This window comes from Culicoides brevitarsis, chromosome 2 (assembly GCF_036172545.1).
Source record: "Culicoides brevitarsis isolate CSIRO-B50_1 chromosome 2, AGI_CSIRO_Cbre_v1, whole genome shotgun sequence".
NCBI lineage: Eukaryota > Metazoa > Arthropoda > Insecta > Diptera > Ceratopogonidae > Culicoides > Culicoides brevitarsis.
Genome location: NC_087086.1, coordinates 41,226,047 through 41,243,071, shown reverse-complemented (window position 1 = coordinate 41,243,071; position 17,025 = coordinate 41,226,047). Strand labels below are relative to the sequence as shown.

The 17,025-nt window shown below is 30.1% G+C and overlaps 2 protein-coding genes across 2 annotated transcripts; one reads left to right on the top strand and one right to left on the bottom strand.

Annotated features, from left to right (window-relative positions):
* Window positions 1-1,947: 1,947 nt before the first annotated feature.
* Window positions 1,948-10,955, top strand: LOC134829166 (trichohyalin). The gene is made up of 23 exons (XM_063842162.1): window positions 1,948-2,157; window positions 2,409-2,563; window positions 2,620-2,802; window positions 3,046-3,219; window positions 3,275-3,513; window positions 3,627-4,019; window positions 4,079-4,156; window positions 4,907-5,074; window positions 5,135-6,091; window positions 6,153-6,305; window positions 6,834-7,889; window positions 7,965-8,156; window positions 8,232-8,515; window positions 8,573-8,683; window positions 8,737-8,926; window positions 8,984-9,316; window positions 9,677-9,765; window positions 9,813-9,819; window positions 10,096-10,262; window positions 10,316-10,436; window positions 10,493-10,545; window positions 10,604-10,738; window positions 10,798-10,955. Exons 2-23 carry the CDS (start codon window positions 2,437-2,439, stop codon window positions 10,901-10,903), a joined length of 5,316 nt encoding a protein of 1,771 aa, XP_063698232.1. The 5' UTR covers window positions 1,948-2,157; window positions 2,409-2,436; the 3' UTR covers window positions 10,904-10,955.
* Window positions 10,956-12,620: 1,665 nt separating this feature from the next.
* LOC134831548 (receptor-type tyrosine-protein phosphatase kappa) lies at window positions 12,621-16,208 on the bottom strand. The gene is made up of 14 exons (XM_063845301.1): window positions 16,103-16,208; window positions 15,804-15,925; window positions 15,532-15,745; window positions 15,376-15,477; window positions 15,076-15,313; window positions 14,873-15,021; window positions 14,685-14,820; window positions 14,442-14,625; window positions 14,325-14,390; window positions 14,051-14,259; window positions 13,777-13,995; window positions 13,627-13,721; window positions 13,431-13,566; window positions 12,621-12,726 (listed from the first exon to the last, which is right to left on the bottom strand). Exons 1-14 carry the CDS (start codon window positions 16,135-16,137, stop codon window positions 12,646-12,648), a joined length of 1,986 nt encoding a protein of 661 aa, XP_063701371.1. The 5' UTR covers window positions 16,138-16,208; the 3' UTR covers window positions 12,621-12,645.
* Window positions 16,209-17,025: the final 817 nt, after the last annotated feature.

The window sequence follows — 17,025 nt, the reverse complement described above, 5'->3', positions numbered from 1 at the left end:
CACAAGAAACCGGATTTCTTTCTTTCTCTCACGTAATAAAAAATAAAAAAAAAAAAACAAACTTACCTAATAGCCATTTTCAAAATTTCATGCTTCGACAATTTTTTGTTCGGCGGTGCAGGAACCAAGCCTCGCAATTGCTCAAATGCTTCCGAGACATTTTTCTGCCTGAACTTTTCCCTTTCTCCCGTGCATGAAAAGGTACTCAGACTATCGTCGTTTTCATCGCTCGCTATTGGATCCGACATCGACATTGTCCTCGTGCACGTGCGAAATTCCTACAAACAAACAAATTTGAACAATGTCAACAGAACGACGTCGAGGACGGGGCGAGTGTTCGATGGAGATAAGAGTCTTTGTGGGGTGTTGCAATGTCTCGTTCGTGTCTATGGCGCTACGTGTCGACACGTGTTGATAATCCGTTTTTATTAATTTTGAGAGGATAAATAAACAGCTGCAGAGGAGAAAAAGTAGCTGGTGAGGAAATTATTATTTGATTTTATTATGTGGTTAATTCGTCATAATTTTTAGTGATTTGTTTGTTCAAGTGACGCAATGAATTGTTTACGAGACGTGTTTATTGATGCGATTGCAAAGAGAGATTACGGCGATGGGAAAGTTGTGAGTCAATGAAGCGTTAAAATATCATTTTGATCGAAATTTTGATTGAAATTCATGAAAAATGACTCAAAATCATAAAAAAAAGTTAAGAAAATTTTTAAAAATTTATTTAAAAATTAAAAAAAAATAAATTTAAATTGAATTAAATAAATAAAAATTTTTAATAAAGTTTAAAATTTATCTTTTTTGCATCAAATAATTTTTCAATTGTACTTTAAAAATTATTTTATGATTAAAAAATATATTTTGAACATCCGAAAAACCATCCTCCAAAATATTTTTTTAAAGAAATTTCATGAATTTTTCTCCAAATTTTAATTGATTTTTAAAACTTTTAATTATTTTTTAGAAAATTTAATGAATTTACTTACCACAAAAATGTATAAAATCCTTAAAAATGTTGAATTTTTGTTGAAATTTAAACTTTAAAGAGGAAAATTAGAGACAAGATAAGAACCTTTCAACAGAACAATAACGACTGATAAACCACATCCTACAAATTTCCATGGGAGGTTACTTTTCCATGTTCGCGCATGCGTAAAAAGGACTTTTTTGATGATTTTGAGGGTGATACAACTTCTTCTTGTCTTTTGCTTAATCATTTTTAATTATTCTATAAGGGGGTGAAAAAATAAAATTAAACAAAAAATTTAAATTTTTATGAAAAACTAAAAATTAATTGAAAAAAGCTCTTAATTATTGAAAAGACGAAAATTAAGTTTTAAATTGTTAAAATTTCAAAATTTCAAAAAATTTATAAAAAAATTATTTAAAAATATTTTGAAGCTTTAGTAGTAAAATTATAACTCAAAACCAAATTTTTTAATTTTTTTTGATATTTATGATTTTTTTTTTAGTTTCAACAAAATTAAATCATTTTAAAATTATTAAAAAGAATTTCAAAAATAAATCGATGAAATTTCAAAAATTTATTTTAAATTTTTTTTAAATGTTTTAAATTAATCAAAAATAAAATTAAAATAATTTTTGTAAAAGTAATTTAAAAATTTCTTAAGTTCGAAAAATTTAAATAAAACAGTTAGAAAATTTCAAAAATTATAAAAAATTCTCCCAAAATGTTTAAAAATCTTTTCAATTAAAAAAAATTTAAATGTTTACAAAATTTTAATAATTTTTGACGAAATTCCCTTGAAAAAATTAAATTTCAAATGGCATAACGGTAAAATGTCACTTTTCACACGAAAATCAATGACACGTCAAGTGTCAAAGAAAAGTACGAAGAAAATCGAATTTACGGCGCATGAGCGTTCGCAATCGTGTTTTTTCCAAGTGTTCGTGCTGAAAATTTCTGTTTCACTTGGAAAACGAATTAAAAAAAAAATATTTGGCAATTTTTAATTTTTTCGAGTGAAATTTAAGTTTTTTCCTTTTTCCCGCAACATGACGCGCTAACTCGTTTTTTTATTCGCATTCGGTAGCTAAAGGATTTACGGGAAAAGCATGTTATTCATCGCAGGGAAAAGTTTGAGAGTTGTCGAGAAAGCGATTGGAAGGAGGGAAATTTGCAATTCAAGGGTACACAGATTTCCTATTTATTTATTTATTTTATCCTTGAGCGAAATTTCGTCCGACATGCGAGATTTTTAGTGAAAAAGTGCGCAAAATTCGCAAAAATACGAAAATTAATTGAATTTTCGGAATTACTTAAGTAGGTCAGAGTGTAACTGAAATCAATACATTTGGCGAAAACGGAATTGATGCGAAAAAAATTTATTGCTCGCAACGTGAGATTTTTTTAACGACTTTTTTTCTCTTTTTCTTTGCAGTTGAACCGCAGTTTGTCTGCGGAATATTATGTCTCGAGAAGTTTACAGTATTTCACAATCAGTTATTAGAAGTCCCGGAAAAAACAGAAGATTAACAGAATTACCTACCGTTGATCGTTCTCCATCACGAGAATATCTTAGAAGAGAAATTTCAAGTAAATTTTATTTTTTTTAAAAAATTTTTTTGTTTTTTTAATGAAATTTTTTTTAGACCAACACAGATTACGATTAACTCGATCAGGAGATTCGTCGCCGTTACATTACCACAGTGCGAGTCACATCATGGGAAGTCCCTATTATCGAGATATGGATGATGCCATAAGTCCCGTTGGCGGGCATCATCGAAGTCGAAGCGCAAGTCGACCCGCGCCTTCGCACATTATGGATTATCCACGTGAGTTTTTTTTTCATTTTTATCAAATTTTTTCGAAAAAAAAATTTTTTTTTAATTTTTTATTTTAAAATTTTTTTTATTTTAATTATTATTTTAAAAATTAATTTATTTAAAAAAAAAATAATTTAATTTTTTTATTTAAAAATTTTATTTAATTTTTTTATTTTAAATTTTTTTTTAAATTTTTTTATTAATTAATTTTAATAATTTAAAAAAAAATTTAAATTTAATTTTTTTTTATAGGAACACGTTACCAATCATTGGATCGCGGACCACTCGTTGTCGATCCGCATGAGAGGGAATTTATTCCGATACGAGAGCCTCGAGATCGTTCGCGTGACAGATCTCTCGAACGTGGTTTATACTTGGAGGAGGAGCTTTATGGGCGCCCAAGTCGTCAAAGCCCGAGTCAAATTCGTAAGTAACTTCCCTTTAGCGATCCCTCAAAACATATTGACTGGAAAAGTTTTAGCTTTATCAGATAGAGCATATATTGGCGACTTGCAAGCCACAAATTCGGATTTTCAACGCGAACTGGCAAACCTCAAGAAAGAATTGGAGCTCACGAATCAGAAATTGGGCAGTTCAATGCACAGCATCAAGACATTTTGGTCGCCTGAGTTGAAAAAAGAACGCGCTTTACGGAAGGAGGAAAGTGCGAAATACAGTTTGATTAATGATCAACTCAAAATACTCACGAGCGAGAATCAGGTAAAAAATTTTTTATTAATTTTTTGAAAAATTTCTCAAAAATTAAATTTTTCAAAAAAAAAATTAAATTAAAAAAAAAAAATTAATACCTCAAAAAAAATTTTTTTTTTTAGAAACAAAGTTTATTGATTCGTCAACTCGAGGAAGAGCTTCGCCTACGTATACGTCAACCGAATTTGGAGCTGCAGCAACAAATGGAAACGCTCTTTGCGGAAAACGAACATTTGACACGCGAAATTAACATTTTACGTGACACGATTAAGGAGTTGGAGTTGCGTATCGAGACGCAAAAACAAACGTTGCAGGCGCGTGACGAAAGTATCAAAAAGTTGCTCGAGATGTTGCAAAATAAGGGAATGGGCAAAGAAGAGGAACGTCAAATGTTCCAACAGATGCAAGCGATGGCGCAAAAACAACTTGACGAATTTCGGCTTGAAATTCAGCGACGCGATCAGGAAATCATGAATATGGTTGCGAAAATGAAGACTTTGGAGGAGCAACATCAGGTAACTTGCCACGCATGCCAAAAATTAAATTTGATCGTCCCATTTTTATTTCTTCTAAGGACTACCAGAGACATATAACGGTATTGAAGGAGTCTCTCGTCGCCAAGGAGGAGCATTCAACCATGTTGCAAGCTGATGTAAGTTATTTTTTGACAAGAAAATTTATTTGAGTTTAAAAAAATTTCTTAAAAAAATTATGAAAAAAGTGAAAATATACGAAAATAATTTTTTTGAGTGAATTTTTTTTTAAATTTAAAAAAATAAATTTAATTAAAAATCATAAAAATATCTTTAAAAAATTGTGAAGTTTAAATTTTAAAAAAATCTGAAAATTCAAAAATTTTGTGAAAATTAAAAAAAAAATTATTAAAATTTATAAAAAAAAAAAAAAAAAAAAAAAATGAAACTTTTTTTTTTTAAAAATTTTTAAAAAAAAAAAAAAAAATTAAAAAATGAAAAAAATTGAAAAAAAAAATAAAAAATTATGAATACTGAAAATATTTAAAATAAGAAAAATGCAGAAAATTTATAAAAATATGTTAAAAAAATTTTAATTTAAAAAATTTTAGAAAGTGAAAAAAGTGAAAATTAAAAAAATAAATAAATAATTTTAAATGTGAAAAATTCAAAAACCTTTAAAAGCATGTTAAAATTAATTTAAATTAAAAAAATTTTCAAAGTTTAAAAAATTAAAGTGAAATTTTATAAAAATAAAAGTTATAAAAATTTTTAAGAATTAAAAAAAAATTAAAATCAAAATACATAATTAAAACTAATAAAATGTCAAAAATTTGAAAATTTTGAAAAAAAAAAATTCAAATTTTTATTAATTTATAGTTTGATATTTTTACTTAATTTTTAATTGAAAATTTATTTTTTTCGTACAGATGGAAGAGTTAAAGAACCGATTGGAAGAGAAAAATCGTCAAATTGAGAAAAAGACACAAGTTACATTCCAAGCAGAGCAAAACAAGTCTCGTTATGTTTCAGAAATTAATGAAATGAAGGAACACATGGAGATAAAAGATCGTAAAATTAACGTTTTACAAAGAAAGGTAATTACAAATTTCTCAAAATCATTAAATTTTTGTCTAAAATTTTTAATTTTCCCTCAGATTGAGAACCTCGAAGACTTGTTAAAGGAAAAAGATAATCAAGTTGATATGGCTCGTGCTCGTCTCAGTGCCATGCAAGCGCATCATTGCACATCCGAAGGAGCTCTCTCAAGTTTGGAAGAAGCAATTGGCGACAAGGAGAAACAAATGCAACAATTACGAGACCAACGTGATCGTGCTGAACAAGACAAAATCGAGGAACGCGAATTGCATGAACGAGAACTTGCCGACTACAAATTACGCCTTCACACCCTCGAAAGTGAAGTTGACAAACTCACGTCGCGTCTTCATAGGGCACTTGCTGAAAAAGATCGTTTGGAGAACAAACTCGAATGTTCGCAAACGGAACTCGGGCGTTCAAAGGCGGAATTAGACAAAGCTGTGACAGATGTTGGGCGCAGCGGCATGGATTGGGAGACAACCAAACAAAAGATTCAACGTCTCGAGGTAGAAAACGAACGATTACGTGCGGATTTGGAAAGATCTCAAACGACATTTGGTCGAAGCACGTTAAATACCTCGCAGGAACTCGATAAGGCGCAAGAAAAAGCAGATAAAATCTCCGCTGAACTTCGACGAACACAAGCTGAGTTACGAGTCACGCAATCTGACGCCGAACGAGCAAAGAACGAAGGCATCGCATTGCAAGAAAAACTCGAAAAGAGTCAGGGAGAAGTTTACCGCTTGAAAGCACGTCTCGAAAACGCACAAAGTGAACAGGAAACTCTCAAACAAGACCTCGAACGGAATCAGAGCGGCGTCACTCGCATCGTCAATGAACGAGATCGCGCCATTCAGGAGATCGAAAAGCTCAAGGAAGAATTGGAACGATCGCAGGCAACGCTTGGAAAGTCACAATTGCAACAAGACAAGCTTCAGATTCAACTCGACAAAGCACAGAGCGAAATCGATCAGTTGCAAGAGAAATACGACAAAGCAGGAGCAGAAGCTAGAAAGGTGAATTTTGAGAAATTCTGTCAAAAGTCATCTTGTTTCTTACTTCTGTTTCTTTTTCCAGCTTCAACTCGAGAAGGACAAGATTATGTTTGACTTTGAAAATGTTCAATCGCAACTCGACAAGGCTTTGGGACACGGATCTCGCGTACAAAAGGAGAAAGAATCCGCTGAATTGGACTTTGCTCGTATGAAGGAGAAGGCAGATAAGCTTCAGGTAATTTTTTTCTAATTTAATTTTTTTTTTATTTTGAAAATTTATTTTTTTTTAATTTAAAAACTAATATTTTTTTTTATTATAAAAAATGAATTTTTTTATTTAAAAAATATTTTTTTTTTATTTTAAAAATTAAATTTTTTTATTCTAAAAATAATTTTTTTTTATTTTTTTTTTTTAATTTTAAAAAATTATTTTACAAATAAAATATTTTTGATTCGAAAATTATTTTTTTTTTACTTTAAAAATTTATTTTTTTTTTTTATTTTATTTTTTTTTTATCTAAAAATGACTAATTTTAAAAATATTTTTTTTTTATTTAAAAAAAAATTTTTTTTTTATTTTAAAAATTAATTTTTTTTTACTTTTAAAAAAAAAAATTTAAATTAATTTTTTTACAAATAAAAAATTGACTTTAAAATAATTTTTTTAATTTTAATTATTTTTTTTTTATTTTTTTTAAATTTAAAAATTATTTTTTTTTTTTAATTTTAAATAAATTTTAATTAATATAATTTTTTTTTTCAGAATCAACTCATGCGCGTAACAAAAGATCACGATTTATTGTCTGACGAGTTCGAAAAATTGAAGGAAAAACACGAAGTTGCTTCAAATGCCGTGATGAAAGTTCAACGCGAAAAGGAAGTCATTCAAACCGAATTCGATATGGTCAAAGAACGATGGGATAAGACCCATTCCATCCATCAAAAGCTTCAAATGGAGCGCGATGATGCCCATGCCGAAATCGATCTCCTCAAGGAAAAGTTAGACAAAGCCCTGTACGCCAGTCAAAAGTTGATTGACGAAAAAGACACATCCAACAAGGAATTCGAAAAGATGTTGGAAAAATACGACAGAGCACAAAACGAAATTTATCGCCTACAATCGCGCGTCGACACCCTCGAAGCGGATCGCAATCGTTTGGAAATCGAAGCAGAACGTGCCGCCCTTGCTGCTGCCAAGGCCCGCGAAGACTTACGAAAACTTCATGACGAAAGTACGCGATTACAGGAGGCTTGCGATCGCGCCGCACAACAACTTGCCCGCTCAAAGGAACTCGAAGAGAAGGCACGCGAAGAAAATGAAGTGTCTCGAGATCGTCTGGAGCGTAACCAACTCGATTATCGTCGTCTCATCAGCGAAAAGGAAACTCTTTCGACGGAAAATGAACGTTTGAAGTACGAAGTCGAGCGATATCACAACACCCAGCTGAAAAACGCTGCCGTCATGGATTCGTTGCAAGAGGAAACTGCCATGTACAAATTAGAGATGGAAAAGGCACGAGATCGTCTCGAAAAAGTGCAATCCGAATTGCGACGATTGGAGGAGGCAGAAGCTTATAGCAGAGACACGCGCAAGATCAAAGAGGAAAATGAAAGATTGCGCGAAAGACTCGAAAAGACGATGAACGAGTTAGATACCCTCCGGAATACGATCCAATTTGACCAAGAGAGCTTCGAAAAACTCAAAGAACGCATCGGGCAGCGCGAAAATGATGCACAATCGTTGGAAGCAAAACTCCATGAAGCAACGTTGCAACTCGAACGATCCCGATCTGAAATTGCGAAACTCATCTCGAACCAAGTAAGTCCTTAAAATCTGATTTTAAGTGAAAAAATTTCATGCCACGTCCTTTTTCACGTATTTTCTCGTGCGCAGGAGAAGGAGAAACGCGAACTCGAACGTACCCACATCGAGTACGAGAAGATACGCGACAAATATGAGAAATTGACTCGCGAGTTTGAACGACTCAAGCAAACGTCGCAAGTTAATTTGGCAAGTAGCAACTTATCCATAGCTGAAAAGAATGAATTAGAGCGAATGCGTGAAGCGTTAGACAAGGCGTTACAGGTAAGTCGCTTTTTATCCCCTAATTTCCCATAAAAATTCAAAATTTTCTTTTAAAAATCGAAAATTTTCTTGCAGCAACGAGACGCTACCGAATTAGAAGCAGGTCGATTGGCAAAAGAACTCGAAAAAGCCCATTTGCATCTCACAAAACATCAAGAAGCTGCCGAATCGACTCGAATTGAGTTCGAACGGATGTCTGCGGAACTCAGCAAAGTATTGGAGAAGTTGGAACGAAGCGAAAATGAGAAGGAAATGCTCAAACAGAACTTTGCGAAACAACATGCCGACCAAAAGAACCCCATGCAAGATAAGCAATATGCTAATTTGGAGGCAGAAGCACGTCAATTGGTGACAGAAAGGTAATTTTTTGTTAAAATTTGTTAAAAAATTGAAAATTTTTAATAAAATTCTTACAGAGATCAATTAATAATGCAACTTGAGAAGAGTCAGGAGATGCTAATGCACTTCCAGAAGGAACTGACAAATGCTGAAGCTGAAATTAAACAGTTCAAGGATGAGAATCAGAGGTAAAAAATATTATTTTTATGAAAAAAAATTATTAATTTTGTATTTTTCGTAGATTGAAGGGAAGCCTCGAACACGAATACCAACAAATAAAGGTCGAGAACGCACGCCTTAAACAAATGATCCAAGAAATTAGCAATCGCGGAGGAAGTGAAGTCGATCAATGGCGTAAATTGGTCGAACAAGAGAAGGGAAGAGCTGACAAAGCTGAAAATGATATCAAACAAGTCACGCAACAGCTTCAAGTAAAAAAAATTATGTGAAAAAATTTTTAAATTTTACTGAAATTTTGATTTTTTTAGGCTAAAGACAAACAAATTGAACAGGCAACGCAACAAATTCAAGCAATGCAAGCCGAAATGCAAAACGTTGGAAAGAAAATGCAAGCACAACAGCAACAGCATCAGCAGCAAATGCAACAATTGCAGCAACAAGTGCAGCAAGCTCAGGCGCAGGCTCAGCAAGCAGCCCAAGCTGCCCAAAATCAACAACCGCAGCAACCGGCGCAACAACAAAGCAACGTCAATCCGAAAGAGCTCGAAAAACTCGTCAAAGAGCGTGATCAAGCCGCGGTTGAACGAGATCGTTTGCAGCAACAACTCGAAATGCTCGTTAGTGAATTAGAGAAGAGTCAAGTAAGAAAATATTTTTTAAAATTTTTATTTTTTTTTTAAATTTTTTTTTAATTTTTTTTTTTTAAATTTTAAGTTGATTTGTGAGCGAAATTTTTTTTTTTTTAAATTTAATTTTTTTTTAAAATTATTTTGATATTTTTTTAAAATTTTTATTTTTTTTTTATTTTTTTTAATTTTTTAAAATTTTTTTTAAATTTTTTTTTTCAAATTAATTTTAATTTTTTTTTTAATTTTAATTTTTTTTTTCAAATTTTAATTTTTTTAAATTTTTATTTTGAATTTTTTTTCCTATTTTGAATTTTTTTTTAATTTAATTTTTTTTTCAAATTTTAAACTTTTCATACAAAATTCGATTTTCAGCTCGCTCTCATGGATACCAATGAGCAACTACGAGCCCTACAAGCAGGCGAAGCAAAGGCTGGTAACCAAAATAAACAACAGGAAGAAGAGTTACAAATTTTAAAATAATATAGACTAAAATTAAATAAATGTAAAGAATCAACGTTTAACGTCTAAAAACGTTAAAAAATTACAAACAAAAAATTCAAAAATATTTATTTTTTTATTTCCCCCCCCCTCGAGAAAATCCTTATGGGACAAAAAATGAAAATATTAAATTTATTCGATTGTTTTTTTTTTTTTGAAATATTAATTTTATTTTAAAATTTTAATTTTCTTTTTCAAATTTTAATTTTTTTTAATTTTAATTTTAACTTTTTTTCAAAATTAAATTTATTTTTTTCACATTTTTAACTTTTCATACAAAATTCGATTTTCAGCTCGCTCTCATGGATACCAATGAGCAACTACGAGCCCTACAAGCAGGCGAAGCAAAGGCTGGTAACCAAAATAAACAACAGGAAGAAGAGTTACGACGATACATGCAAAGTGTCGAAGAGGCAAAGAAGAAATTGGATGCCGAAAAAGCCGCTTTCGAAGAGCAAAGGTACTTCATTTATCAAAATTTTACATATTTTTACTAAAAAAAATTTTTTTTAGAAAACTTCTTGAACAAAAACGCAAAGAACTCGAAGAAAAGGAACGAAACTTGGCTGAATGTGACGTCAAACTGAAGAAACGAAAGGAAAAACTCGACCAAATGGAGAAAGCTCTTGCACAAGTAACATTTTTTTGGTTCAAAATTCGAAAAATATTCTTATCAAATTATTTTTTTAGGCTAAACCGGGAGATCCTGCCGCAAATGCCCAATTTATGGAAGAATTTGAAAAGTAAAGTCACATTTTTTGACATTTAAAAAATTTTTTCTCATGAAATTTTTTATTTTAGGACAAAGATGCAACTCGAAGTCGCACAGGAAGAAGTTAAACGAGGCGCTGCCGAAACAGAACGCTTATTACAACTTGTCCAAATGTCTCAAGAAGAACAAAATTCCAAGGAAAAACTTATCATGGATCTGCAACAGTACGAATTTTCTTCATTTTTCGATTTTCAATTTTTTTAATGAAAAATTTTCTTTTTAGACAACTGCGAAATACGCAAGCAAAACTAAAACAGGCCTCATCTTCGTCGGGTCCTGCACAAGATGCCGCATCCGCAGCCACGGGATTCCTGAAAAGTTTCTTCTAAATTTCTATTCTCTATCAACAAATATATTATATACATACAATTTAGGCGAAGTAATGTCCTGGTTATTAATTAACTTACATACAAACAATACAAATATTCTTCTTCTACTCTATACAAAATATCAACTCTTTATCAGTTATCCCTCTTTCTAAACATATTACTAAAACGAACAATCAATACATAAAGAAAAACGTTATTTATTATGTTGTTAAGGATTCATATAATAAAAAAAAACAAATAATAAGATATAAAATCCACACCTTTAGGATTTATTATAATAAAAAGTAAAATTATGCTATATAGATAGTTGTCAAAATCGTTAAAATTATATTATAGAAACATATATAGATATTAAAAAAACAAATATATATGAAGAAAAAATTGGATAGAGTGCAATAAGCATATCAGTGTTTGATTCAAAATCTCAGTTTTTGTTAATTTCTTTACAAATAACGTTAAGTATAGTTACTAATGACATTTTAATACAAGAAACTCTTAAATTTGTTAAAAACTGAAAAGTTAGCTCTTGTAAAAGTAAAAACTGAAAGCTCTAAAATCGAAATTTTGAGAGCTGAAAATGATTTTTGTAGAAAATATCTGTTTAGAAACATTTTGTAAGAAGAAAAATTTCAGTTTTGACAAAAGCTGAAAAGTTAGCTCTTGTAAAACCTAACTTTTCAGGGCCCTAAATTCAAAAATCTGAAAGCTAACTTCATATACTTGAAAGAACAACAAAAACTGACAAGTTAGCTCCATTTTTGTAAGAGCTGAAAATTTAGTTTTTAACTTTAAGTTTTTCTTGCATTATCATGTCACGAAAAAAAAGTAAAAACTGTTAGAATTTTTTATTGAATTTTTGTTACGAAAATCTATATTGAATGTTGTCGTTGTGTAACATATCCGTAGAAAAATTTTAATTTTCCGACACCCCAAATTTTCTGTGAGCGAAGAGAAAAGTAGTTGAGACGATGTCATGTTATTCTGGGACCATTCTTGATTTACAGACACTTCAAGTTCCTTTAGTTTTTCATTTTTTTCTCAACTTTCGACAAAATAATTAGTTTTCTTAGTTTGTAAGTGTTGATCACACATAGTTGGCACTAAATAAGAGCATTTCTGTGGGAAAAAGTCTCCATTGATGTGCATTTATTACGTAGTCTACACTATGAAAATTCAAGAAAAAAATTAAGAAAGTTTAGATTTAGTCATAGTTAGAATTAATAAGAAGACAAAAAATAATAATTATGTTACAAAAAGTATTAAAAACTACTCAAATCCACATTTTTCTCTTCTTTACTTGAAACTCTTGATGTTTAATTGAGAGTTGGTAGCTTATAGAATTTTTGTTACTTTTCTTCTTTTCATCTCGCATTAAGGCATAATATTAAATATTAATAAAATACGGAAGAATAGAGATATCGGGTTGCTTATACAACTTTAAAAAAAAAAAGTAAAATTGGATGTAAAGTGAAAAAAAAAATAATCATAATGTTCTGTCTAATAACTGGGCTTATTACGAAAAATTCTTCTACAAAACAAAAAATATACAAGTATGCTGCTTATCTTTGAAAAAAAAAAACAAAAAAAAATTATTATTAAAAAATAAAATAAAATTAATCAATAAAATCACTAAATAAATGAAAATTGACTTTTTTTCGAACAATTCGCTTTATTTTTAACATTCCATAAAACATTTTTTTCTGAAAGTTTATTTACAAGCTCGTCATGTCTCAGAGATTTTATCACTTTGTATACTTCTCCTCTTTGTTGAGATAATGTAGAACATAATGCAAAACTAAATCATAGCAATATTTGTATTCAGTCTGAAAGTAGAAGAAAAATATTAGATTTTTCTGAAATTCATAAAATTAAATTTTTAAATTTTTGAAACATTTTTAGTATTTTATTCAATTTTTTTAAAAATATTTTATTTTTTAAATTTTTTAAAAATTTTTTAATTTTTTTTCAATTTTTTTAAATTTGCAAAAATTAAAATAAAATATTTTTATTTTTTTTTAATTTTTAAAAATTTTTTAAATTTTTTAAAAATTTTTGAATTTTAAAAAAAAATTAAAATTTTTATGAAATTTTTTAATTTTTTTAAATATTCTTTCAAACGAAAAATAATGAAAAAAAATAAGATAAAAAATTTCTTCACAAATTTTTATAAAGAATTTTCAACATCAAGTTCAATCAAAAAAAAAAAAAAATTTTAACAAAAAAAAAAATTTTTTTAAAAAATTTTTATAAATTTTCAAATTTTTTTTTTTAATTTCAAATTTTTTTTTTTAAATTTAAAGTTTTTTTTTTTTTTTATTTCAGAAATAATTTCATCGATTGTTTTAAAATTTTTCATTCTGAGTAAAAAAAATTAAAATTTTAAAAATTCTTTAAATTTTTTAAAATATTTTAACATTTACAAAAAATAAAAAAAAAAAATTAATAAAATTTTAATTTATTTAATTTCCTTTTGATAATTTTTCTCATAAAATTTTTTTAAATAAAAATTTAAAAATTATTTTTTTACCATATTTTCTACTAATTGCGGTCTGTGCCTTCTCACAGTTTTGACTGCTTGAAAGACATCTACTTCCCCATGTTGTATCACTTGCTCAATACACGCATTTGCCGCACAATAAACTCCCGCTCTGCTTCGACCATCACTAATTTTGCAAAAAAAAATAATCTAAAATCTTAAAAAATTGAATTTTTCAGAAACTTACGGGCTGACGATGCAAACTGGTCCGTAATCGACACGTTGTCTCCAACGTTCAACCATGTTCATCAATTCAACGAGAGAATTTGTGGATGATGGAACCTAAAAAAATAAATTTTTCATAAAAAATTAAAATTTTAAAAGGAAATTTTCTTACTTTTTGCCCCATTGGCCAACAAGTGAGTAAAAACAATTGCGTCGTTCGCGGAGGCGCCTTAACGCCCGCCATTAATTCCGTTAGCGAGATAACTTTCTTGTTAATTCGGAAAATCCATGTCTTAATATTGGTAAAATGTGAATGTGAAATTGGTTCAACGGTAAAAACTGGTCCATATTTTTGAGATTTTCGCTCTGGCCAAAATGCGGGAAATTGTTGCTGAAAGAAAAATTTGTTAAAATCATAAATTTTTAAGAAAACTCGAAATTTTTACAGAAGCATGAGGAGGTTGGCACAAAACAACGACAGCGGCACACTCTTGATCGTACACGAGTGACCAAAATTCTCCCAAAGTCGACTTGAGAGGCCATTCTGTGACGACATATTCCTTCGGTTTGGTATATCCGTCAATGAAAACCGCATTTATGTAATCGGTGAACGTGTTTCCCTGGAATGATGTGAGATATGGGCGGAAGTTATCGGCTGAAAATGAATGAAATTAGCACTACAAGCGACAAAAAGCAACAAATTGCGGAAGATTCACTCACGTGGTATACAAAGAACGTCTCTGTTCTTCTCGCGATTATCCGCACGATGACCTCCGGCACAATCTCCTGCAGAAAAATCATCAATTTAAGCTTTAAAAGTAATAAAATGACACGAACCTATCGAAAACTTGGGAGTTTGTTTCACAATTTCAAGATATTCCTTTTGATATTGATTCATTTTTGTGTTTGGGTCCTTTCGACTCTTCTCTTTGAGCTTTTCTGACAATTCTGCGACGGAAAACCATGATGTCCCATTGATCAAATGTTCTTCAAGTGTGCTGTAAACAAATTTATATTGCTCCTAAAACCGAAAAATTCATTGAAAAAATTTTTTTTTATGAAATTTTGATAAAAACGTACCACGCTCTCGATCAATCCTTTGCGCGATTGCTTCAAACGTTTCAAATATCCAAAAACAAAAAAGTTTTCTTCCTCCTCAGCTAATTCCATGTTCGCATCTATCGCTAAATACACTCCCGATCGTCCTCCGCCGTCACTAAAACCAAATTTTTGTACAAAAATCATCGAAAAACGGCATAAAAACTCACTTGCAATGCACGAGAATGGGTTTTGTGGTTCTTCCAACGACAGCCCGCATACGACGACGAAATTCCAAAATAGCATTGGAGTAAGGGCAACTATGCGAATGCCATTGTGTGTAATGAAATTGCATGATGGTCCGTTTAACCAGCTCTCCCTATCAAAAAAATCAACTTTTACATCGAAAAATGCGAAAAAAAAATCAACTTACGTTCTCTTGTTTGTAAACAGCAAATGTGCGAATGTGAAAATTCGCAAGTTCCTCTTCGTTCATGATGACAACTTCGATATCGCCGTAACTTTCGCCCTTTTCTTTCGACGCTGGCCAATATTGCATGCACATTACTTTGGTAAAGTCGAAGGTTTTTGTTAACATTACTATGGCACTTATTTGTTCCTGCCAAATCATCCGCCAAAAGTCAACGACAGTCTCCTCTGTTGGACCCTGACTGCAAAAATTTCAACATTTAATAACAAAAAATCCAATTTTTAATGATTTTTGAAGCCTTACCTTACAATATAAGCGTTTGGTTTGAGTAAACTGTCGACGAAAGAGGCATTTATGTAAGAAGAATCCGAGTTATCGTGGTCTGTTTGCTTATTAAGGACAACTCTGAAACAAAATTTCGTCAATTTCGAATTTTTTTGTGAAAAAAATAATTTTTACCTGTTATAATCATAGGCAATGCACTTTTGGTTCTGATTTTTTTCCAAATTTTCCCTCTTGTTCGCGTATTTGCATGAATTCGACTCAACTTTACTTGCAGCTTGAAACTCCAACTTGTATAAAATCGGAAATTTTCGTCTCTGATCGCACAATTTGAGGAAATCTGCGATATTTGTGGGCTCTTCCGGGATTGCATAGTACGGAATATTGCTATCTAAAAGCAAAAAATTAAAAATTAAAAAAAAATTTCAAAAAAAAATATTTTTTTTTACCGAATGAGAGCAAACCACTGTTCAACATGCTCAATTTGATCGTCGACGGTATCGCTGCCAAGCTGTAAGCTGACGACATTTTTTTCTGCTTAGAGGCCCAATCAGCATCCCGTGTATTGGATCTGTGAAAAAAAATAAATAAAATCGTCAATTTTGTCGAAATTCACGAGAAAACATCACGAAATTTTTAATTGCACCGAAAACACTGCTCATCGAGCGATTCCCATTTATAGCAGCAAATTTTTCGTTGGATGAGATGAAAAAAAAAACTTGAAAACTTTGCCTGCGGAAAAACTCACTTTGATCGGATTTTCTTCGGAAATAACTTCGACATTTTACTCTTAACACGTAAACTACGACTTATCACTAATTTTTATTAATTTTCTAGCTACTTTTTGTGCCGTTTAGCCGAACAAATAAATGATAAGAAAAAATGATTTAACATTAAGATGAAAAGATAAATTTCTTTTTTGCTATGCGTGTGGACCAAATATACAGAGAAAAAGTGTATTTATGTTCTAAATTTTCTCAGCTGATACATCTCGCGTAGCTGCGGAATGTACGAACGAGTGTCGAGGAAAAACGAGAGAGAAGAGAGAGAATGAATTTTCCGCACGTTCTATGGCTTGTATGGGAAATTGGTTCATAGAAATGTTGCTTTGTCTGTTCTGTAAATAACAAAAATTGTGTGAAAATTGTAAACAAAAATATTTTGAAAAAAAAATTTCGACCCTTCAAAAATGGTTTTAAAAATTATTTCTTTTGCTTTGTAAAATTTAAAAAAAAATAAAATATTTTGAATTTTTTGAAGAAAAAATTTTTTTTTAGTTTTGAACTATTTAAAGTGTTTCTAAAAATTCAATTTTAATCATTAAAAAAAATTTCATAAGAAAAAATTTTGAAAATTTTAAAAAAATTATCGTAAAATTAATTAAAGCGCCCTCTATCGGATATAAAATAGTAAATTTTTGCACTTTTTAATCACTTTCTTCATTAAATTAAAAAATTTTCTTCTGAAACTCTAAATTTTGATAGAATTTCGTAAAAATATGAAAATTTTTAAATAAAGCGCCCTCTAACGGATAAAAAATTTGAAACTTGAGATATTTTGAAACTTTTGTAGAAGAAAATTTTTTTAAAATTTGAAAGAATTCTGAAAAATATGAAAACTTAAAATTAAAGCGCCCTCTATCGTATAAAAAATAGTAAATTTTTAAATTTT

Excerpts from the sequence above, each read along its gene's own strand:
- LOC134829166 (XM_063842162.1), top strand. The coding sequence starts at position 2,437 with ATGTCTCGAGAAGTTTACAGTATTTCACAATCAGTTATTAGAAGTCCC. Across the intron at positions 8,157-8,231 it reads CGTTAGACAAGGCGTTACAG|CAACGAGACGCTACCGAATT; the intron begins GTAAGTCGCTTT and ends ATTTTCTTGCAG. Across the intron at positions 10,437-10,492 it reads TGGAGAAAGCTCTTGCACAA|GCTAAACCGGGAGATCCTGC; the intron begins GTAACATTTTTT and ends TTATTTTTTTAG.
- LOC134831548 (XM_063845301.1), bottom strand. The coding sequence starts at position 16,137 with ATGTCGAAGTTATTTCCGAAGAAAATCCGATCAAA. Across the intron at positions 13,996-14,050 it reads GCCAACCTCCTCATGCTTCT|CAACAATTTCCCGCATTTTG; the intron begins GTAAAAATTTCG and ends TTTTTCTTTCAG. Across the intron at positions 13,567-13,626 it reads CCAGTTTGCATCGTCAGCCC|TGATGGTCGAAGCAGAGCGG; the intron begins GTAAGTTTCTGA and ends TTGCAAAATTAG.